Raw genomic sequence first — 24368 nt, forward strand, 5'->3', positions numbered from 1 at the left:
GATAGCCTTTTTATAAGACTCCTTTTACACAACAAAATGAAAAATTACAACTCTTGAGAAACAAACGCATGATCGTTGTTTGGATCGCTGCTTGCGTGAGATCTTTGCCTGTGCCGGGAGCGCTTTGACTCGTGGACCACCATATCACAGATCCTGATTGAATCGTGAAGGGTTTAATGATTCTGACGTCGTTTATCGAAGTGAGAACTTGAAACGATATCTTATCGAAGTAAGATAGTCGTTCTTCTTAAGACCAAGTCAAAGCTCGAATCTCAAGGAATTGCCAGAAGCTCAGGAACTCTGCTCTCTCTGCTCTGAAGCGCTCAAAATGATCCGCGCCCTCAAAAAATAGCCTTCGGGGGGGGGGGGGGGGGCTCTTCTTGCTCACATCAACATGTTCACTGGACTTCAAACTGCAGGTCTTTGCACCCTCTTTCAATCTATGCGAGGAATCAATACTGGAATGGCCAAGCCCCAAATGCCGCAGTCTAGTCGAATCAACAGAAGTCGTCAGCTCTCCACCTGCCACTATACCTCCAGTCAAGTAATACAGGTTATTCCTCCTGACGCCCTTCATCATAATCCGAGAGTCTTCCACGATCTCGAGAACCATGTCCTCAACACGAACCTTCAGACCCTCTCCAACCAAAGCTCCAATCGAGATCAAGTTCTTCCTCAAAGAAGGAACATATCTCACATCATTTAACTCCCTAACAGTCCCGTCAAACATCTTGATGCGAATTCTTCCTATCCTAAGGATCTGACATGCACGGTTATCAGCCATATACACCACACCACTATCCACCAGCTTCTCAAAACTGGAGAACCATTCTCTTCTAGGGCACACATGATAGGTCGCACCACTATCCAACATCCATTCAGATTCCTCCGAATAGCTATCTGTAGGACTGATAGAAAGCGAATAAATAGAAGAGTCAGAATTATTACCATCCGATATGATGGTTGCTTCCCTTTTCCCTTCTGCTTATTCTTCATCAATTCGTTGAGTTTTGGGCAGTCTTTCTTCCAATGACCAGTCTCCTTGCACCAAGCACACTGATCTTTTCCTACTCTAGACTGTGACTTCTAATTCTTTCGGTTCGATCGGATTCTTCCCTCTTGCGACCAACGCCTCTGCTACCAACTCAGTTGAATTCTCCTTATCCTTCTTCCGAAGCTGATAATTCACCAATATAGCAGTGACCTCACTATACGAAAGGGATGCCTTCCCATTAATAAGAGTAAAGACGAATGTCTCATATTCCTCGTCGGGCAAGGAACTCAATAGCAACAACGCCTTGTCCTCATCTTCAATTATAACATCCACGTTCGCCAAATCCGTAAGAAGCTTCGTGTAGTGGTTTATGTGATCTCTAATGAAGGTTCCCTTCTTCAATTGGAAACGATAAAGCCTCCTCTTCAAATGCAAGCGATTTTCCACACTCTTGGTCAAATACTTGCTTTCGAGAATCTCCAAAATCTTCTTTGCAGAAGTCTCATTCATCACATCATATTTTAGATCTTGAGTCAAACAAGACCTAATCACACCGCACGCCGTTCGATCCATCTTCTTCCAAACATTCTCTTCAATCACATCTGGCTTGCCATCTAACTCCAAAGTATCCTCCAAATTCTGCCCGTTCAGCGCATCCAAAACCTCGCATCTCCATAATCCAAAATTGTTTGTGCCACTAAACTTCTCCACATCTATCTTCATAGAGTGGATATTCAAACTCTGAATGGTCTTCGCACCAGAAGCACCACCCTCGACACCCGAAGCACCTTCTTTCCCCGACATCTTTCTCAACGCACCAACCAACGAAGAATAGATCCAAAACTAAAAAGATAGAGTCTTTTACCAAAAGATCCCACATTTATCACCAAACGAAGCCCTAGACGAGCCTCCAAATTGATCTACTCTTCCAAATAGCCCAAGCGTAGCCCGAGCTCTGATACCACTTGTTGTGCGCAGCGGAAATTTCAGCAGAGTTTCTGGTGCACAATAAGAGAGAAAGATCGATAAGAATTCTTGTTTCTCAAAGGGAACAAGTCCTCTCGTCAGCTCTAGGACTGCGCATCGAGGGATCCTAATAACTATTACAATAGCCACAAACTCAAACAAACCAATTTTATGTGGTTCGGCAAACTGCCTACGTCCACGGGGCAAGGAGGGGGAGATCTACTATTAAAGAGAAAAAGAATACAATGGGTTTACAACTCTCACAATCTAAACCCTCAAATAGGCTCATTGCTTTTCTTCACAAGAAAATGTCAGCCTCCAAATACTTTCTCTCTCTTCACAAAACTCCTTTGCTCTGCGCCTGCACACCTGTTCCCGCAGCCAAAAAACTTCTTTTGCGCGAATCTCCTGCAGCCGCAATATCAATCCCCAGCCTTTTGCACAAAAGATCCCCCTCTGCCTCTTTGCTGCAGCCGAAACAAATAAACCCACCTTGCACAAAGACCTAGGGTACGAATTGATGGGTATTTATAACATATGGGATCGGGTGGGCCAGTCACAAAGAAAACCGCAAACATCACGTTCACGTGATTGCTTTGCTGCCAATTTCTTCAATCAAAATTTTCTTCACGTGGGTTGTTGGCCCCACCACGAGTCACATCTTCAACAGTCCGCACTGTCGATTCCGATTTCGAGGGACGAGATAAGGTCACCGAGGATTTCTGCTATTATTTTAGCCATTCTTGTCTTGAAACCACCATTGTGAAAACCATTATAGTGATGCTGGAATCCTATGTGGCCTTATCTCGTCCCTTGAAATTGGAATTGACAGTGAGGATAAATAGGATCCTCTCCAATAACCACGATTGGGGTAACTAGATTTTCTGCAATTATATACCGCCTAATTTGAAAGCATCCAAATACAGGCTTCACCATTAGTTTACTCCCACACTCACCCCCACACACACATCCCACCCAAACACCCGCCAACGCTCGCATATAAGCACACCCGCAACCACATACGCACACGCGCAGACACACCGGGTTACAACTAATCGTCATGTCCCACGACCACAATTTTGCATAAACGGAGAGGTGAAACTGTCAGTTTTGAGATCACAGGGGATTATTTTTGAGTCGTAGAAATCTTACAAGGGTTTTCTATAATTCAAAAGTATCATTGTAAGAAATCCTCAGTATTGGCATTTAACTATGATTTTGAGTTATTAGCTGACTTTTGTTTGAGCAACAATAGAGGCCAAACCGTCCCATTGACTCATGCTTATCTTCGCTTTCCTACCTAATTTTCAGTTTTCCAAAGAGAAAAGGAGCATTCTGATGTAGAACACACAGCAGACATGTTTATGTCAAAGTGAGACAGCCGTAAGCCCAAATACGGGTCTGGTCGAAGAAAATAACTAGTTTTGAAGAAACGGCCGTAACTTTCAAATCGTACGTCGGAATTAGACGAATTATATATGAAAATCGACTATCTCGACGAGACGGAGCCATCCAAACCGACCCCTTACGTTCTCCGTTTCGCCAAATTCCTTACGGTTTGAGAGATATTTGTATTTTTGTCTGTTTTTAATATTTTTAGTAATATTTTAGGAGTTTGTTTTGTTTAGGAAACAAATCCGATTTGATCTCAGATTTGACCGGTGGACTTTCCTAGTAATAAAGAGTCTTTTTAAGAGTTTTAATATTTTAGGAATTCTTTTATTATTTTTGGTAGAGTTTGAGTCCTTGTAGGAGTCTTGTTTCTTTTTTTTTTCTATTTAAGAAGATTCTTGTAAGCCCTAGAGGCATAACTTTTGATTAATAAAATTTCGTTTTCTTCAATATTTACTTCGTGGATTCGAAGCTCTTCGTGGATTCGAAGATTATCCTTGGTGGATTCCGAGGCTACAACTTCCGCGTTGCGTCACATTCTACCTGTGGGAGATATCACAGAGATCATTCCTGATGAAGAGGCAGACATTACCTTTCTCGAGGAGCCTGAGCATCTCACATGGTACCATCATGGGCGGAGGTGGAAAATCAAATTCCAGAAAGTAATTGGTGTTGTTCATACCAATTACTTGGAATATGTGAAGCGAGAGAAGAATGAGTACCTTCAAGCCTTTGTTTTGAAATACATCAGTAATTGGGTTATTGATATCTACTGTCACAAGGTAAGTGACTTTTCATTGAATTTAACTTATAGATTAAGATCATAATATCCTTTCTCCACGCTTTTGTCTTCTAGTAGCTTAGATAAAACAAAACAAACTAGTGTTTTGGATCGTAATCCTTGATTGGGACAAAATAGTTATTCGTTATTTCAATGTATTACCAAACAAGCAACTGACCTGACCTTCTAAACTTGAAATAATCATAAACTTCCTCAACATGCGTAACTAGTGCATCATTTGGTCGGTAAAGACCAGGTCAAATTGTTTTTTACAAAATATTGGGTGAGTTGAGGACACTTTTATGGCATGCTTAGGTTCGGGAAATGCCGGGGAGAAACGTACAGATACATGACGAATCACTTTTATGCCTTAGATTCAGAAAATACCAGGGAGAAACCAATAGACTATGGTTACCATTTTTATGCCTTAGGTTCAGAAAATACTAGAATATTTTCCGAAGTGTTAGTTGGCCCTTGGTTATTACAAAAAAAAAAAAAAAAAAAAAAAAAAAAAAAGAAGTTGGTGGCAGCATTAGGAAGGGGTTAGTTAATTAGGTTGCGCATTCGAGTAAGTATTTCTATGTTCTGCTTTTACAAGAGAATTCTTAAAGGGTTATTAAAAAAAAAAAAAAAAAAAAAAAAAAACGACAAACGAAGTTGGTGGCAGCATTAGGAAGGGGTTAGTTAATTAGGTTGCGCATTCGAGTAAGTATTTCTATGTTCTGCTTTTACAAGAGAATTCTTAAAGGAAGTGGGTGGAAATGTTGTAAATAAGAATTCAGGGTGTAGATATTACAGATGGAACTCATATAGATAAAATTTAAGAGTGTATTATAGATGCAAGAAAATATCATTTAGGATTAAGGTTGCTCAACATATACACATACAACCACAAAATTTATTGATTTATAGAATTATGTTCAGATCGACATGCTACAATCTGCGTTTCCTATAATTGCAGGTTATAAGACTATCAGCTGCTACCCAAGATGTCCCAAGATCCATCATGTGCAATGTTCATGGTGTAAATCCCAGATTTCTTGAGATTGGCAAGGTGAAACATGGGCATCAGCAGAGAGCTGAACAACCTTTTCCCGAGGGTGCCTACCATATTGGGAAAATGGTACGGAGTAAAGGTTACAGTGAGCTACTTCAGCTTCTTTTGGAGCACCAGAATGAACTTTCTGATCTTCGAGTGGATCTATAAGGGAGTGGGGAAGATTCTGATCAGATCAAAAAATCATATGAAAGCTTGAAGTTGAAGGTTAATATTTATCCTGGTCGTGACCATGCAGACTCTTTATTTCATGAGTATGTTGCCAATTGCCAGTTTTCATCTGTAATTTTTCTTCTTATGGTATAAATGCTTTTTTCTTTTTTTGGGTGTTTGAATTAAGTAAACAGCCTCCCCCTCAGACCCCAACGATTCCTCAAAGAAAAGAATTAAGTAAACAGCTGCGTGGTCTAATTTTTATTGCCAACACGTATTATTGTCTTCTCCTTTTTAATTAGTCTTAAAATACCTTCCACTATACCAAAACCCTGAGGTTGTGACTAGGGTAGAGAGCTATAATTATGTATTCTAATTGCGATGCCCATTTATTCATTCTACATCGGGAAATAACAAAAGTGTGGATGGGTTAATAAGACGAGTCATGGGAATCAAGAGTAACGATGACTAGTCATTTGGACCCTTTTTTGAGCCAAACAATTAATGTGTTGCACACAGTGGCTCCTGAGGTCTACATCTGCGTCAAAGGGCTCCCGGGGTTGGGGCATGACAATGGTATCATAAGAGTAATTACCAACCAAAAGTGGTTTACTAAGTGCTAAGCAGGACTAAGTGTTTACACCGTGTGAGCACGGTGAAAGCCACCTCTAGAGCATGCAAGAGTTACTTCTAGAATACATGTCGCCTGGTGTTGAACTTGGGATGAAACTTTGTCATGCCATGATCGTAATTGCATTTGAGGTAGGGTATTTGTGATACCCCATTTATTTGTCATGGGAAGATTACGAAAGTCTGGATGAGGTTATAGATGAGTCATGAGAATTGAGTGCAACAATGAGTAGTCATTTTGGCTGTGGTTTGAGCTAAATGTGTTGCACCCAGTGAGCCTCAAAGACTTAACATAACGCCATCGGGCTTGCAGGTCCAGTGTGTGACACTAACACGATCTTGTAGGTTGATCACCCTTTTTTATGGGCGGAAACTTGGATTATTTTATGCAATAATATGTTTTGTATTTTTTAAAATATGTTTTAAATGGACGTCTACGGGGATTTGAACATGTGTGGCTTTAGTACTATCTTAGAATCCCTCCTTGATGGTGAGGGTTGAGCTTTATAATTTAATTAATTAGTAATTCTAACAACAGTTTCATTTTGATGAGCTCATAAAAGTTCAAATAACATGCATTTTCACTATGCATTCTGTATTTTGATGCTGTTCTTTTCCATCAGCTACAAGGTATTCATAAACCCAAGTACAACCGATGTGGTTTTCACTACCACAGCAGAAGCACTGGCAATGGGGAAAATAGTCATATGTGCCTATCACCCGTCAAATGAATTTTTCAAGCAGTTTCCTAATTGCCATATGTACAGTAACGCCGGTGAATTTGTGAAACTAACTCTCAAAGCTCTAAGCGAAAAGCCTGAACCCCTTTCTGATGACTTGAGGCATGAGCTGTCATGGGAGGCTGCAACTGAGAGATTTATTAGGGTTTCTGAGATAAATGATGTTGATTCTAAGAAAGTAGTTCCTTCAAGTCTTCAACCTCCAAGCCTTTTAAGTTTGTATCTTCACAAGAGTGGATGAAGAGTTTAGGAGAGGCATCTGCAATTTTGCATAATACTGTTTCCGGCATTGTGGCTGCTCGTTGTGCTTTGGGTGCTATTCCAAAGACTTTGGAGCCCGACGAACAACAAACCAAAGAGCTTGGGTTGATTTCCCGTGAACAAAATAACTGACTAATTGCGAACCGAGGTCCTCACGACTTAAAGCATAGAAAATATTTCACCCTTCACTTCTAGATTCAGGTGCATCGTTCTTCATTTGTTGTTGTTTTTGTTATCAGTTTCAGTTTTGTTACAATGTACATTCATATTGTTGCACTATTTATTATGTAACATTACCACAACTAAGTAGAATATATCCAGATGGATATATTGCTGTAGATGTTACCTAACATCGGCGGTGGATCGATATATATCTCATTTATGGAGATGCACCGTCCATTTCTTGGCGTCATTCAATAAAAGTTTACCTGCACATAGACCTCCTCTGCTATAACTGTTTTAAAATTACTATCCTTGTAATTCAATTTCGGCTGATGGACCGTATCGACAATCTTTTTGACCATTTTGAGTGAAATTTTGGCTGATATCGTCCTTGATCGGAACTAGCCAGCTATCTGAGTGTAAAAGAGTCATAAAATTTCACCCAGGGGATCAATTTTCCAAAATGAAACTGAAGGTACAGTAAATTCTGAACAACAGTACTACAGGAGTAATCCGCTCCACCCACACGAGACGAGATCCGCCAAGAAATCAACTTCAATCTCGTGATGGTTCTTTATTTACACATTTGTTGCTCAAACGCATATATAGGCAGCTAGCAATCTTTATTCATACAAATTCGTTTTCATTTCATCTCTTATTTTAACTAGCGAAGCATCGTGCTAGCTAGCTAGAACCACAACAAATACATACATCAGCTAACAATAATAGCTTGGAGTGCAGGCTCGGGGCATTTGCTGTGGCACGCATCGTAGCTCATGTCCAGACAACGGTAGCGTATCCCCTGCGTTATCGATGCGTCCACCAAGCAATTCCTGCAGTCTGGGTGGCAACTACGAACCCAGTCCTCGCACTCGCACCTCGCGAATTCTGGAGCCCTCCTGTCGCAGATACCGCACTCGTTGCAGCACAGAGGCGGCACAATTTCCGCCTCTTCTGCAAAATTTTATAGGTACGCATGTCTTAGTTATAATTATATCATCTAGGAAAATTGTATATAATTAAGGGTTGATGCAGTTCGTCCTAGCAAAACTAAGATGTGAGGTTATTTTACCTATTTTTTCGGCTGCGATAAAATCCGTGAGATCAGAACGAGCTGTGGACCGTTCGGCAGCCGAGAATGCGATGGCTGCAACTAGCAACACGAGAACTGCTGAACTCTTCTTCATTTTTTTTTTGGTCTTAACTATTAGTTGCCTATCACCTCTCTGCTCGCATACGCTATTTATATAGAATTTAGCGGGGGAAACCTACTTGCTAGTTGATGAATAAAAAAGAGAAATGCTCGATTTGCTGGATAAGGACAAAGGGAAAAGAGGCACTTGACGTGTGGTACAGTGGAACTGTCACCTAGGTTTGGTGGACCGTCAACGTCACTTCTTAATGGACTAGATTTCGTTGCACATGTGGGAAAAAGTTGATGATTATTATCATTTAACAATCTAATTTCATAGATACAGTATTGAGGATTACATTATTAGTAAGGGCAAGTTCAGCAAGCTTCCAGACGAGAGTCCTAGTCACAAGCTCTCAAGAGCTCTCTGAGCATTTTGAAATAAAAAATTATAAAAATAAGCCTTGGGAGTAGGGGTGTTAACGGAGCGGATATGGCACTTACCATATCCATATCCGCTTACCCATCTCGGATACGGATACGGATATACGTCGGTAAGAAAAATTCATATCCATATCCGTCAAAATCGGATACGGTTACGGATATAGATGCGGATATATAAACGGATATGCATGCGGATACAAAAAGGATATGAGAAAACTAGATAGTATTCAGAAAAATATAGTCGTGTGATCAGTAACAATTTAAGCACACAAATCCATAGTCACGTCAAGTGAGTAGATCAGTGAATACATACCTCTCAAAAAAAAAGTTAATTTACCCAAAATTTTAATAAATAGCTTTTTATATGAAAATAATAATAGAAGATTGGTAGGTCAACTTCACAAAAGTCAAATCCGAACCTGGCCGGCTGGATTGACTTGTTATTGCTTGTTTATTTCTTTTATTTTTTTTTAAATTTGGGTTGTTTTCTTTTTTTTTAATTAAAATTAATCTGGGAGTGTCTGTTTTATCGCAGTTGAATTATTGTTCCTTATTGTTAATACTAATATAATGATCAGATTCACGGATAAGCATGTGAGTAACGTACAGTCTATTGTTAATCGTGTGTTCATAAACTTACCATCATTATCAATGAATGATCACATGAGCTACTGTTACCTTTTTTTTCATTTAAAAAGGATATTCCTAATCTAGATGTAAATTTAGCATGCTTTATCCATTGTTTCCTTTGCGAGTGAAACTCTTTGCTTTGCATCTGGAAAGCCTCAAAGAATTAAGTGGACAAACAGTCATTATTGATATGAGAATTCTCCTAAGAACAATCATGCTCAAAATGGCTGCAAATATCAAGATGAGGATGCATCAGCATGTGGAAGTTAGGGTTGTAAAAGACCGTAAGAGCAAGTGCAACAGCCTCCCAAGGAGGCTCCTAAGGGTGATGTGGTAAGGAAAAACTCTCAACATGCTCCAACAAGCTCCCAACGAGGCTCCTAAGTCCTAGTTAACGGTGGGGTCCACCATGGAGCTCCTAAGAGCTCCATAAATTTGTGTAGCACTTGAGAGCTCCTAAGGGGTGGGGACCCACTAAAAAATATTTTTTATTAGATTTATTGTTTTAAAATATATTTATAAAATGTTAGAGGTAGAAGTTTTTTATTAGATTTATTGTTTTAAAATATATTTATAAAATGTTAGAGGTAGAAGAATGGATTTTTTAAATAATATTTAAGCATGTTAGAGGTAGAAGAATGGATTTTTTAAATAATATTTAAGCTCCTAATTGGGAGTTTGTTGGAATATATTTTTCTAGTAGGAAGCTCTTAAGTGGGCCTCATGCTTGAGAGCACTCCAACAAGAGCTCCCTACTAGGAGATTGCTGCCCTTGCTCTAAATGTTGTATATACACAATGTACAAATTAGAAGTTCGTACTTTCACGATCTTATTTATTGTAATAGTCTTTTCGTATAGAAGATGCTAAAAGAAACTACTTAAAGTTTTGAGACACATTACCGCTTTACATTACTCAGACGGAAGAACCGTGCATAAACAATCACAACGATACTCAAAGCAATCAGCTAATGATGTACGCAGAACAAAGCACCACCAGAGAAATATATAATGAATTTGAACATTTTATTTTATTATTTAGAAGATTTTCTAGAGTTGAGTTTGGCTACTGTTAATAGTATCCAGTATGCGAATGTTACCAACCCAATTTTAAAAGTATACCAACGGGTCGAAATAACAAAAAAAGGCAAAAAATCTTGGGTTATAGCTCACGAAATTATGAATTTTGGCCTTTATGAATTTATTTGCTAACGGGTTGTAACAACTAAAAATGACTAAAATTTATGGGTAATAGCTCATGAAATCGTGAATTATGACCTCTGCGAAATTATTTGCCAACAGATCGAAACGATTAAAAATGGTCAAAAATCGTGGAGCTCATGAAATCGTTAATTTTGGACTCTGTAAAATTATTTACCAAGAGGTCGAAACAACTAAATACAGTTAATAATCATGGGCTATAGCTCATGAAATCATGAATTTTGGCTACTGCGAAATTGTTTGCTAAGGAGTCGAAAAGATTAACAATAGCAAAAAATTATGGGTTATAGCCTATGGAATTGTAAATTTTAGATTTGTGAAATTATTTACTAACAAGCCGAAACAACTAAAAATTACTAAAAACTATGGGTTGTAGCTCACGAAATCATGAAGTTTGGCCTCTATGAAATTATTTGCCAATAAGTCTAAACGACTAAAAATGGCCAAAACTGTGGTTTATATCTCATAAAATTGTGAATTTTAAACTTTGTATAATTATTTGCTAATGAGACGAAGCGAGAGAAAATGCCAAAACTAATGCTATAACTCACAAAATCATGAATTTTTGTCTCCGTGAAATTATTTGCTAAGGGGTCGAAACGACTAAAAATCATGGGTTATAACACACAAAATCGTGAATTTTTATCTCCATAAAATTATTTAGCAATAGATCAAAAATGATTAAAAATGGTCAACAATTATGAGCTATAAGCGATGAAATCATGAATTTTGGCCTATACAAAATTATTTACTAACCGATCAAAATGACTAAAATTGGCCAAAATTGTGGATTATAGCGTATAAAATCATAAATTCTGAACTCATGTAATTAGTTACCAATAGTCAAAATGATTAAAAAAAACTAAAAATCGTGAGTTATAGATCATGAAATCGTTAATTTTGATCTTCACAAAATTATTTGTTTATAGGTTGAAACCAATAAAAATAGCCAAAAATTATGGGTTATAGCTCATGAAATCATAAAGTTTGGATTCTGTAAAATTATTTATCTACAGGTTGAAATGATTAAAAATGGCTAAAAAGCATGGGTCAAAGCTCATGAAACGTGAAGTTGGGACTCCTCAAATTTATTTATCAATGAATCAAAATGTATGACAAAAAAATCATCAGTTATAGCTCATAGAAATCGTGATTTTTTGCCTATGTGAAATTATTTGCAAATGAATCGAGTCAACTAAAAAGGGCCAAAACTTGTGGGTTATAACTTATGAAATCGTGAAATTTGGATACCTTAAAATTATTAGATTACGGGTCAAAATGACTAAAATAACAAAAAATTATGGGTTATAACTCATGAAATTATGAATTTTTGGCAACGCTAAATTATTTAACAATTAGTCGAAAAGACTAAAAATGGCAAAAATTCATGAGTTACAGCTCATGAAATCATGAATTTTGGACTTAGTAAATTTATTTACCACCGGATCAAAATGATTAAAAATGGCCAAAATCATGGGATATAGCTAAGAAATTATGAATTTTTTTCTTTATGAAATTATTTATCAATAGGTCAAAATGACTAAAAATGGTAAAAATTATGGGTTGCTCATAAAATCGGAAGCTTGCATTCCTCAAAATTATTTACCAATAGTTGAAAATAACTAAAAATGGTAAAAAATCGTGAGTTATAGCTCATAAAATCATGAATTTTAACCTCATGAAATTACTTGTCAACAAATAGAACCGACTTAAAAATGCCAAAAGTCATGGATTGTAGCTCACGAAATCATGAGTTTTGGCCCTCCATGAAATTATTCAATAATAGGTCGAGATGACTAAAAATAGCAAAAAAAATCATGGGTTATAGCTTAATAAAAAGCGAATCTCGACCTCTGTGAAATTATTTGCCAACGGGTCAAAATAATTAAAATTGGCCAAAATCGCGGGTTATACTCATGAAATAATTAATTATGAACTCCGCATAATTATTTGTCAACGAGTTAAAAAGATTAAAAATTACCAAAAATCATAAGTTATACCTTATAGAATTTTAATTTTTTGTCTCCATTGCTAATGGGATCGAAATGGATAAAAAACATGGATTATAACCCGAGCATAGCAGTCGCATAACAAAGTGGGATTCAAGGAGTAGGGGGAAGAGCTCATTGATTGAAGGGGCAACGAAGGTCAGATCATAAAGAGAGTAAAGATTCCGAGAAAGGTAAAGGCGACGGGTGGATGGGTCATAACAACAATACCCTTTGTGTTCCACACTATAGCCAAGAAAAAAAAAGTTGATAAAGTCATGAATTTCATACTTCGCGAAATTATTTATCAATGAGTCAAAAAACTAGAAATGACCAAAAATCATGGGTTATATAGCTCATGAAATCATAAATTTTAGCCTATGTGAGCTTTTTTCCCAACATGTCAAAATAACTAAAATTGCCAAAAATCATGAGTTCTAGCTCACAAAATTGTGAATTTGGTCTTCATGAAATTACTTACCAATAGGCCGAAGCAACTAAAAATAGCAAACAGACATGGAATATAGTGCATGAAATCATGAATTAGTATTTATGAAATTATTTGCCATAAAACAGAATGACTGAAAATGGCCAAAAATCATGGGTTATAGGTCATATAATCGTAAATTTTAACCTTTGAGTAATTATTTGTCAATGGGCCGAAATGACAAAAATGACAAAAAAATTATGGATTATAGCTCATATAATCGTGAAATTTTGACTCTGTGAAATTATTTAATAATGTGTCGGAACAACTGATAGCAAAAGCCATGGTTTATAGCTCAAAAAATTGTGAAATTTGGCCTCAATAAAATTATTTGCCTATGGGTTGAAATGACTGAAAATAGTAAAAAATCATGGGTCATAGCTCATGAAATCATGAATTTTAAATCGCACAAAATTATTTGTCAATGGATCAAAGTGATAAAAATGGTGAAAATTGTACATCATAGGTCATGAAATCGTGAATTTTGGTCTTCGTGAAATTATTGTCTAAAAGGTCCAAACGACTAAAAAAGAACAAAAATTATGTGTTATAGTTCATAAAATCGTAAATTTTATTTCTATAGAATTATTTGTCCATGGGTCAAAACGATAAAAATAACAAAAAATCACGGGTTATAGCTCATGAAATCATTAATTTGGCCTACATGATATTTTTTGCCAATTGGTCGAAACGACTAAATGGCCAATAATCGTGATTTAACTCATGAAATCGTCAATTTTGGCTATCACAAAATTATTTGCTAACAATTCCAAATGACTAAAAAAGGCTGAAAAGCATGGGTAATAACTCACAAAATCATGAATTTTAGTCTCCACAAAATTATTTGCCAATGGATTGAAATAATTAAATAGGTAAAAAATCATTGGTTATAGATCGTATAATCATAAAAATTTGCCTTTGAGAAATTATTTTCCAATAGACCAAAATGATTAAAATGGCAAAAATGTGAGTTATGACTCATGTAATCATGAATTTTAAACTCCACAAAATTATTTGATAATGGATCAAAGTGACAAAAAAAATTGTGGGTTATATAATTCACAAAATTATGAATTTTAGCTTTTGTAAAATTATTTATCAATGGTTCCTAAAAGTTACCAAAATTTGCAGGTTATAGCTCATGAAATCAGAAATTTTGGACTCTCCAAAATTATTTGTCTAAGGGTTGAAACAACCCAAAATGGCCAAAAATCGTGGATGCTCACAGAATTATTAATTTTTGCCTCCTGAAAATTATTTGCCAACGGGTCAAAATAACTAAAAATTGCTGTAAATTATGGATTACAGATTTTATAACCATAAATTTTGGCCTTTTAGAAATTATTTGCCAATAGGCCAAAACGATTAAAAATGGCACAAAAAATTATAGATCATGTAATTGTGAATTTTGGACTCCGTGAAATTATTTGATAATGGGTCAAAACATCTAAAAATAACCATAAATATTGGTTTATAGCTCCTGAAAGTTACCACAAATATATGTTATAGCTTATGAAATTATAGATTTTGGACTACGCAAAATTATTTACCTACTGGACAAAGCGTCTAAAAATGATAAAAAAATATGTGTTACAACTCATGAATCGTGAATTTTGGCCCCTCCCCCGAAATTATTTGATAACGGATAGAAATAACTAAAAATAGCTAAAAATCATGGGTAATATCTCATAAAATAATAAGTTTTGGACTCTGCGAAAATATTTACCAATAGGTCAACATGACTGAATTTGGCCAAATTCTTGGGTCATAACCATAAAATCATAAATATTTGCCTCTATGAAATTATTTGCCCAAGATAAAAATGATTAAGGTAAAAAATTATGGGTTGTAGCTAATGAAATTGTGAAGTTTGGATTTTGCAAAATTATTTACTAATTGTTCGAAACGACTAGAAATGGTCAAAAATCATGAGTAATAGCTCATGAAATCTTAAATTTTAGCATTCAAAAAATTATTTAACAGTAATAGACTAAAAATGGTGAAAAATTATGAGTTACAGCTCATGAAATCATGAATTTTGATATCAGCAAAATTATTTTCCAATGAGCCGAAATAACAAAAATTGCCCAAACTCCTGAATATTGAACTTTTTGAAATTTTTTGATAATGGGTTGAAAAGAATAAAAATAACTAAAAATCATGTGTTATAGCTCATGAGAACCTAAATTTTTTGCTTCATAAAATTATTTGCCAATGTGTCAAAATGACTAAAAATTTCCATGTTATAACTCATAAAATAATGAATTCAGAACTCTGTAAAATTTTTTACCTATGGGTTGAAATGACTAAAATGTTTAAAACATTATGGGTTATAACTTATGAAATCATGAATTTTGGCATTTGCTAATTATTTGCTAATGGATCAAAATGACAAAAGATGGCAAAAAAAATATAGGTTATAGCTTATGAAATCGTGAACTTTAACCTCTATGAAATTATTTCTCATTGGTCAAAATGATTAAAAAAATGGGTAAAAATTATGGGTTATAGCCCAAAAAGTCAGTGCAAATTTATTTTTCAATGGGTCGAAACAACTAAAAATAATAAAAAATCATAGGTTTACAACTCATGAAATCATAAATTTTGGCCTCCGTGAAAAATTGGCTATTCGGTCCAAATGACTAAAAACATCCAAAATTCGTGGGTTATATAGCTAAAAAAATCATAAGTTTTAGCGTTTGAGAAATTATATGCTAATGGGCCAAAATGACTAAAATGGTAAAATATATTATGGGTTATAACTCATATAATCATGAATTTTAGAGTCTACGAAATTATTTGATAATAAGTCTAAACAACTAAAATAGCCCACAAATCGTGTGTTATACCTCACAAAATCGTGAATTCTGGACTTCATAAAATTATTTGACAACAAGTCGAAACAACTAAGAATTGCCAAAAGTCACTAGTTCAGATTGAGTCTACTTCAACAATCCAAGTTTGTAGCTAAGAATGTTCAACCAAGCAAGCCAATTGAAGCCTCTACTTGAAGAGCCTTAACACCAGCCAGGAGCAAGACGAGACTTGCCAACCAACCAATCTCAAGACCTCAGCCCATCCTCTGGTTGAAGAGTCTTAAAAATGCCAAGCTTCTCAACCAAATTGTTAGCTGAAACCCTTTCACGTTGGCAAAGGGGTCCTATAAATAGGCAAGGGATGTCATGAGTCATCCCTTGATTTGTGGGATGTGACCACTAATAGGAGTAAGGAGTAGCATACTCCCTCTATAGCTATGGGATGTGACCACTATAGGGGTGATGGAGCCATGTCTCATTACCCAGGACGTGGGAAGTGGGTAGGCCCACTCCCACAAGCAAGCAGCCATTTGCACTGTTCAGACGGGGCTGATAGGCTTGCAGGCGAGCTTGAGAGCTGCTTGAACATCCAGGCGAGCTTGCAGGCGAGCTTCAAGAACAAGCGGGTCGGCTGGCGGGCCCCTCGAGCGTGTGAGTTGTGCGTTCGTTGACAAGCTGAGTTCGCGAGCTTGACTCGTGCTGGCGAGTCAAGCCATATTGGCGAACTTTGGCTCGTGCAGGCGAACAAAGCGTGTTGGCGAGCTTTGGCTTGGCCTCTTGACTGAAGGCGAGCCTAAATAGGCGAGCTTAGAGCTCTCTTGTGTAAAGGCAATTTTTATTGCCTACAGTTTAGAAAATTGCTCAGATTAAGAGATGAAAGCTTCAAAGTGTATTGATATTGATGAGTCAGGGTGCAGATAGAAGGGGGACAAGCCAGCATTAATTTAGCGCCTCAAGTGCTACAAACTTCTTGCTACAGCTGGTGATAAAAAGAAATGGACTAGATTGGTATGGTCCTCTTATATAGTCCCCAAGCATGCATTTATATATTGGATTGCATGTTTAGATAGGTTGCCTATAAGGTACAAATTAAATGAAGAGGTTTGGTATTATTGATGAGGATGCATGTCCACTTTGTTGTGATAAAATTGAAACCAACAAGAGCCACTTCCTTTTTTAATGTGCTTATAGTTTACAAGTTTGGAAAGCTATCTCATGAGATTCATTCAATTACCTGATGCCCCTTGCAGATGGAATGATATCATTGAAAGGATGGAGAAGGTTATGAGAGCAAAATCTGCAGTTCATAGCTTTCAGAAAGCTTCGGTTGCCGCTTGCATATATCATTTGTGGATATCCAGGAATAAAAATATTTTTCGGCATAAGCTCATCTCAATTGAGCAACGCTTGCAAGAGATTACCTTTGAGATCAAGGTTCTTTTCAGCAGAGTAGAGCATTTGAATGATATACAAAGGCTAATAGAGTTTGGCGTCAGGTTAGGAGGATTGACCCTAAATTTTTAATTAGCTAGAAGAAGATGACCCTCGCAATGAGCTTTTTTTGGGGGGGTTCGTGAGAGTTATCTTTGATGTTAGTAATCTCTCGAGTCTTTCCTTTAGTTAGTTTGAGTGGCTTTGCTTGGCATAATTAGGCAATGCTGACTTCTTGTACATAAAATAGTTTTGCGCTTCTTTTACTACTGGTGAATAAGCTAGCTAGATTACTTACTTGCAAAAAAATAAATAATAATAAAAAGAAACCAATTGAACCAGCAGCTAAAGCGTTTAAAAACAAAGAAAACTTTAATCACGAAATTTGTAAACATTAATCTCCACAGGACTTTGCTTCACCCACAGGAGATCGACTAGATACGCCAATTAAGAAATTAACTCTCCCCAACCTCATGATATATAGTTTTCATTAATCTCTCTTATTTAAATATGCATACAGGGAGCTAGCATCAACGGCATAGATAGATATATATATATAGATAGATCCCAGCGATCAGTTAATAACAGATTGGAGGGCTGCAGGCTCATCATGGCATTTGCGGTGGCAAGCCTTGTAGCTCATGTCGTCACAAACGAAATATTCGGTCGGAATCGTACCCAGAAGCGGCACGCACTTCCTGCAGGCCGGGTGGCAAGCCCGAACTATGTCCTCGCACGCGCACCTCGCAAACTTCGGAACTCTCCTGTCGCACGAGTCGCAGCACTCAAGCGTCAGTGTGGTTTTCCCCAGCTCCGTCAAGCTCCCCACCACTTCCATCTGATCTTCTGCAAAGTTTTACATGCAGGGCGTCGTTGGAATATAAAAAGATAACCCTTACGTACCCCTCGATATAACTTCAAATCTCACCGGTCACAAATTTAAATCGCGCGGGTTTTTAAAATAAAACAACAACGCTGCGTGTAGGGGTGCTAAACCGTATCCGTATCCGAGGAAATATCCGCAACCGTATCCGTTAGAATACGGATATGGTTACTCAAATCAATAACCGATAGGATATGGTTACGGATATGGTTTTGTAGTGAAATATCCATATCCGTATCCGAAATATCTGAATACATATTAGTCGTACTCTTACGATAGTTTCGATTCTTGGATTATGGATTTGTGATTAATTTTTATGATCAATATGTCCAATCTTAACTTTTCAATTATAATGAACATATTAACGAACTCTTTTTGTATCACATGAACTATGTTTTTCTCCATACTATCTAGTTTTCTCATATCCGTTTTGTATCCGCATACATATCTGCTCATACATCCGCATGTATATCCGTAATCGTATCCGATTTTAGCGGATACGGTTATGAATTTTTCTTACCGAGGTATATCCGTATCTGTATCTGTATCGGAGATGGGTAAGCGGATATGGATATGGTAAGCATCACATCCGAGCCGTATCCGGACCGAGTGTACCCCTATAGCTGCGTGTGTCTAAGCTTCGGCCTATGTAAAGGCGTGTTAGAATATGATAATATAACTCTCAGTTCTAATTAACCACAATTTCCAAGATTGGATGTAGTGACAGGGTCCCTAACTAAAACAGATATGTGTGACTTACTAATTATATTAATAATGTGGTTGTTTAATTTACCGATTTTTCCGGCTGCAGCTACGAGACGAGTGAGATCAGAACGGGCAGCGGAGCGCGCAGCAGCCAAGAACGCCAAGGCTGCAACTACCAACACGAGAGCCGCTGAACTCTTCTTCATTTTTGCCTTATTTTAAGTAATTAATTGCCTCTCACCTCTCTGCTCACATACGCTACTTGTGGAGTACTTATATAGCATGAAAAAAAAAAAAACGAAACTATCGGGTGTGCAGTCTCTATTGCTATTCTCAAGGTAGGACATCAAACAATATACTGATACAGCTGCAATTAATTAATAGCAGCTCATGAGTCGTGAAACACGAGAGAAACTTTGGCCACGCAATTAGGTAGGGTTCACAGTTTTCGGATATATCTGAGGTTGTTTGTTTGCCCCAGTTTTTTTTTTTTTTTTCTATTTAGTCTGCAGGGATACTGTATATAAAATACTATCCTTTTCAATTAGAAAAGAGAGAATATCATTATAATTACATCCCATATCAAAGACTAGAATCTTCGATAATAATTTGAAAGTAGAATCATTTCCTTAAAGTAAAATCTTTATAGTATCCGTCTATCAAGTTAGTATAAATGTCAAAAACAAACCTCAATTACAAAATATCATTCTCAATGGTATTAAGCTTATCTTTAAGGGCGAGCAAACATGAGAAGAGGATTCAAAAGCTATTTCATAGATAGTACGTAAGACGTGTTTAGGGTCTACTAGTTTAAATATAAATAGTTGTGAAGTAGCTGAAGTGAAGGCAGCAAAAATAACTTACGCTATTACCGAGAATATATGTTTGTTTCTCTAAAAACCAAATTAATTATTATATTTTCAAATGATTAGCTAGCATCCTGTTCTTCATTTTTTTTTACCCCCTGCCATTGAAGGCTCAGAGATAGCTGAAACATCACGAATTAAAAAGTGAATGAACGAGAAGAAATACTCTTTTTTATGATGACTCTTAAGTTTACGAAATTAGAACTCTTTCAAATGAAGACAAAGAACTCACTTATATTTTTTCAATTTTCTTTCTTCATATCAAACAAGGATTACAATAGCCCTTTATATAGGCTTCAAAAACAAAAACGTCTAGGCATACCAATAGTCACAAATTAAACTCCTATTTTAATACCATAAAGATAAATGTCATAAATGAGTAAGTTACTTTTATTCTTCCATAACCTATGTCTCTTCCCCTTCTAAACTTATGACCCTTGTACTTCTAAAACTCATGCTATTAACCTCATTTATTCTAACATTTTAATTTGATATTCCAACACGCCCCTTCAAATAAAAATGTCTTTATGCCAAGCATGTATCTTAGCCTCATGAAAGTTTCACCTGATAATGGCTTGGTGAATATGTCTGCTACTTGTTCAGTGGTGTGACAATGCTTCAGTTCAACGGTTTTCTGCTTTACATGGTCTCTGAGAAAATGAAACCGTGTATCTATGTGTTTGCTCCTCCCATGATGTACTGGGTTCTTTGCAAGCTGGATGGCTGATTTGTTGTCCACAAAAATTACAGTCGAGTCTTCTTGTGGATGATCCAACTCCTTTAATATGTTTCGCAACCAAATTGCTTCACATACTGTAGATGCAGCCGCCACATACTCTGCTTCACATGAAGATAAAGCTACAACTCCTTGCTTCTTTGAGGTCCATGAAAATGCAGTTGACCCAAGATAGAAGACATAGCCTGTGGTGCTTTTTCTCTCATCTTGATCACCTCCCCAGTCACTATCTGAGTAACCAACTAGTTGTGCATTTTCATCATATGCATAGAAGAGACCTAGGTTGAGTGTGCCTTTGATATACCTTAGTATCCTCTTCGCAGCTAGCCAGTGAGATTCATTCGGTGTCTCCATATAGCGACTCACAAGTCCGACTCCATAAGTAATATCGGGCCTTGTGATCGTCAAGTATCTCAGGCTGCCAACTAGACTTTTGAAAAGAGTTGAATCCACGAAACGTCCGTCTCCTTCTCTTGATAGCTTCATTCTGATGGCTACTGGGGTGTTTACAGGGTTGCATTCATTCATCTTGAACTTCTCTAAGATCTCCTTCATGTACTTCTTCTGGGATATTAAAATCCCCTCTTATTGCTGCTTCACTTCAATGCCAAGAAAATAGGACATTAATCCATTGTCCGTCATCTCAAATTCATTGAACATTACCGCCTTGAATTCAGCAAGCATCTCGGTACTGCTTCCCGTGTACAATAAATCATCAACATAAAGACAAATTATTAGAAATTCGCCTCTATGGTTCCTCTTCATGTAGATGGCATGTTCATAGGGACATTTAATGAAGACGTTTTGATGAAGATAGCCATCAATTCGGGCGTTCCACGCCCGTGGTGCCTGCTTTAAGCCATACAAGGCTTTCTTCAAATGGTACACTTTGTCTTCTTGCCCTTTCACAAGAAAGCCTTCTGGTTGTTGCACGTACACCTCTTCCTCAAGAACGCCATTGAGGAATGCTGACTTGACATCCAAATGATATATATTCCACCTGTGATGAGCTGCAAGTGAAATTAATAGTCTCACCGTATCTAGTCGAGCAACCGGAGCAAATACTTCTTCATAGTCGATGTCGTACTTTTGTTTGTAACCTTTCGCTACAAGCCTCGCCTTGTACCGATCAACTTCACCATTTGATGTGCGCTTGATCTTGTACACCCTCTTGACCCCTATTGTCTTGTGATTTTGTGGAAGAGTTGTCAACTCCCAAGTGTCATTCTTTTGGATGGCGTGGATCTCCTCCTCCATTGCTGTTCGCCAACTATCTTCTTTTACGGCTTCTTGAAAAGTGAGAGGTTCATGATCAGCATATAAGCAGAAAAGATTTGACTCTTCGTCTTCTTCTATCTGCTCATAGATCTCCCTGAGGCTTCTCATTTTGATGGGACCTCGTTGCATGGTAGATTCGCTGCTACTACCTTCCCCAGAAGATGGAGATCCTCTTGCAGGAGAGGGTGTAGAGTGTGGAGGAGATGATGGTGTACCTAGTGATGGTTCCTCATGTAGAGACTCATCGGGTTCATTCACCACTGGTTGATCTTCATTGCTCCAGTTCCATGCTTCTTCTTCATTAAAGACAACGTCTCTACTAACAACTAGTTTCTTGGTTAGTGGATTGTAGAGCTTGTATGCCTTCGACTCCTCGCTATATCCGATGAAAATGCATTTTTCACCGCGATTATCAAGCTTCTTCCTTTTGAATTCAGGTACTTGAGCATATGCAACACAACCAAAAATTCACAGGTGTGCCACACTAGGCGTGTAACCGCTCCATGCCTCTTGAGGTGTCTTGTTCTTCACTATCTTTGTGGGGCATCGGTTGAGCAAATAAGCTGAGCACGCCACGGTTTCTGCCCAGAACTGCTTTGACAATCCCTTTTCTTTGAGCATGGTTCTTGTCATGTCGAGGATGGTCCGGTTCTTTCTTTCTGCAATGCCATTTTGCTGTGGTGTGTAGGCAGTAGTAAACTGTCTCTTTATACCTTGCTCCCTGCAATATTCTTGAAACAGATTTGAGGTGTACTCACCACCTCGGTCAGATCGAAGAATTTTTAGCTTGTGGCCGCTCTCTGCTTCAACTAAAGCTTTAAAATGTTTGAATGTAGTAAAGGCAGCAGATTTTTCTTTAAGAGTGTACACCCACAACTTTCTACTGAAGTCATCAATGAAAGTTATAAAATATCTATTACCTCCCAAAGAGACGGGATCGATCGGTCCGCAGATGTCGGTGTGAACAAGTTGCAATGGTGCCTTTGCTCTCCATGATTTTCCACTGGGAAAAGGAAGTCGTGGTTGCTTGCCGATTACACAACCTTCACAAATATGATTTGGTGAATCAATTGTTGGTAGACCTCGTACCATGCCAGCTGTAGACAATAACTTCAAACCACTTGTAGGCTGTCTAAAAATCACAATAGATAGCTGATCCCCATCAAACATCGATGATGGAAGTTACAATCTGATGACTTCCAGAAGGCTACAATTTGAAGACTTTCACGTAGATCGCTGAAGGTTACAATCTGATGACCTTCACGATAACCGATGAGAGCTCTAGTCAAACAGTCTTTACAATCAACATCGAGAGTTACAATCTGACGACTCTTTCATATCAAAGAGCTAAAGTAAAGATTACAAAATGATGATCTTTGCAAATCTTCGATAGAAAGAGACTACAAATCGACGGTCTCTTCAAATCAAGATGTGGAAGTCCTTCCCGCGTACCAGCATCAAGATGTGCCGCGTTCATAGCCACGAACGCAGCTCAAACGCAGCTCCAAAAGTTGCAAACGCAGCTCAGATTCGGCCGCCAACGCAGCTTCCAAATCGCTGTAAACGCAGCCTTCAAACGCTATAAACGCAGGTCACATCTAGCTCCAAATGCAGCTCAGATTCGGCCGCCAACGCAGCTTCCAAATCACTGTAAACGCAGCCTTCAAACGCTGTAAACGCAGGTCACATCTAGCTCCAAACGCAGCTCAGATCCGCTGCTAAACGCAGCTCTTAAATCGTACAAACGCAGCTTCCAAATTGCTGTAAACGCAGCTCAGATCCGCTGCCAAACGCAGCTCTTAAATCGCTGCAAATGAGCTTCCAAACACAGCTCTTAAATCGTACAAACGCAGCTTCTAAATTGCTGTAAACGCAGCTCAGATCTGCTGCCAAACGTAGCTCTTAAATCGCTGCAAATGAGCTTCCAAACGTTGTGTCCGAGCTTCCAGATGCTACGTTCAAGCTTTTAGGCATTGCGTTTGGACACAGAATTCATGCCAGAACGCGGGCCTGCGTTTGACTCGTTCAAACACGAGCTGAACGGTTTCAAAACCGTTTCCCACGATCTGAGGGGATCACAACTCCACTCAGGAGTGATTTAAGGGGGCGGTTACATCCCATTAGCCCCACTTAGGAGCGAATTAAGGAGGTGGTTACACCCCTTAATCCCCTATAAATAACTAAAAATCAATTCAGTTCAGGGTTCGGTCTGTTGGAACTTCTTGGCAGCGAAAAGAGGATCATTCATCCTTCGGTTGAAGCTTTGGAGATCGGCAACAAGATCTTCTTCATTCTTGGCTTATAACCGACTTTCGGTTAAATCAACTCTTTCATAGAGTTTTAAACTCGTTCAGAGTTCTCCACAACGTCAAATCGTGAGGAGAAGATCACGTTCCAGTGAAATAAGGCATCGGATCGTCAACGGAGAGCAAATTCGACGCAAGCATTCGAAGGAGGTACTCCATCGCCACCGTGAAGAACCCAGAATTAAACAAAGGGGAGAATCCAGATCATTCTCCTCTCTTTTGTAATCGGAATCCAAATTGTAATTGATTTTGAGAGGAATACAAGTCAATTTTTCTTTCATTGTCTTTTTACTGCAAATTTTCCCTCAAAC

At 37.8% G+C, this 24368-nt stretch overlaps 2 protein-coding genes and 1 pseudogene across 2 annotated transcripts; 1 reads left to right on the forward strand and 2 right to left on the reverse strand.

The window, feature by feature from the left end:
- On the forward strand, window positions 3239-13189 carry LOC109841444 (annotated as a pseudogene).
- Window positions 7671-8366, reverse strand: LOC109843796 (seed trypsin/chymotrypsin inhibitor IVA-like). Its single transcript, XM_020412757.1, has 2 exons — window positions 8209-8366; window positions 7671-8090 (listed from the first exon to the last, which is right to left on the reverse strand). The coding sequence occupies exons 1-2, from the start codon at window positions 8321-8323 to the stop codon at window positions 7849-7851; spliced, it is 357 nt and encodes a 118-aa protein (XP_020268346.1). The 5' UTR covers window positions 8324-8366; the 3' UTR covers window positions 7671-7848.
- Window positions 17731-19129, reverse strand: LOC109843093 (seed trypsin/chymotrypsin inhibitor TI5-72-like). The gene is made up of 2 exons (XM_020412028.1): window positions 18960-19129; window positions 17731-18129 (listed from the first exon to the last, which is right to left on the reverse strand). Exons 1-2 carry the CDS (start codon window positions 19075-19077, stop codon window positions 17858-17860), a joined length of 390 nt encoding a protein of 129 aa, XP_020267617.1. The 5' UTR covers window positions 19078-19129; the 3' UTR covers window positions 17731-17857.

This window comes from Asparagus officinalis, chromosome 5 (assembly GCF_001876935.1).
Source record: "Asparagus officinalis chromosome 5, Aspof.V1, whole genome shotgun sequence".
Taxonomy (NCBI): domain Eukaryota; kingdom Viridiplantae; phylum Streptophyta; class Magnoliopsida; order Asparagales; family Asparagaceae; genus Asparagus; species Asparagus officinalis.

Excerpts from the sequence above, each read along its gene's own strand:
- LOC109843796 (XM_020412757.1), bottom strand. The coding sequence starts at position 8,323 with ATGAAGAAGAGTTCAGCAGTTCTCGTGTTGCTAGTTGCAGCCATCGCA. Across the intron at positions 8,091-8,208 it reads TATCGCAGCCGAAAAAATAG|AAGAGGCGGAAATTGTGCCG; the intron begins GTAAAATAACCT and ends AAAATTTTGCAG.
- LOC109843093 (XM_020412028.1), bottom strand. The coding sequence starts at position 19,077 with ATGAAGAAGAGTTCAGCGGCTCTCGTGTTGGTAGTTGCAGCCTTGGCG. Across the intron at positions 18,130-18,959 it reads AGCTGCAGCCGGAAAAATCG|AAGATCAGATGGAAGTGGTG; the intron begins GTAAATTAAACA and ends AAAACTTTGCAG.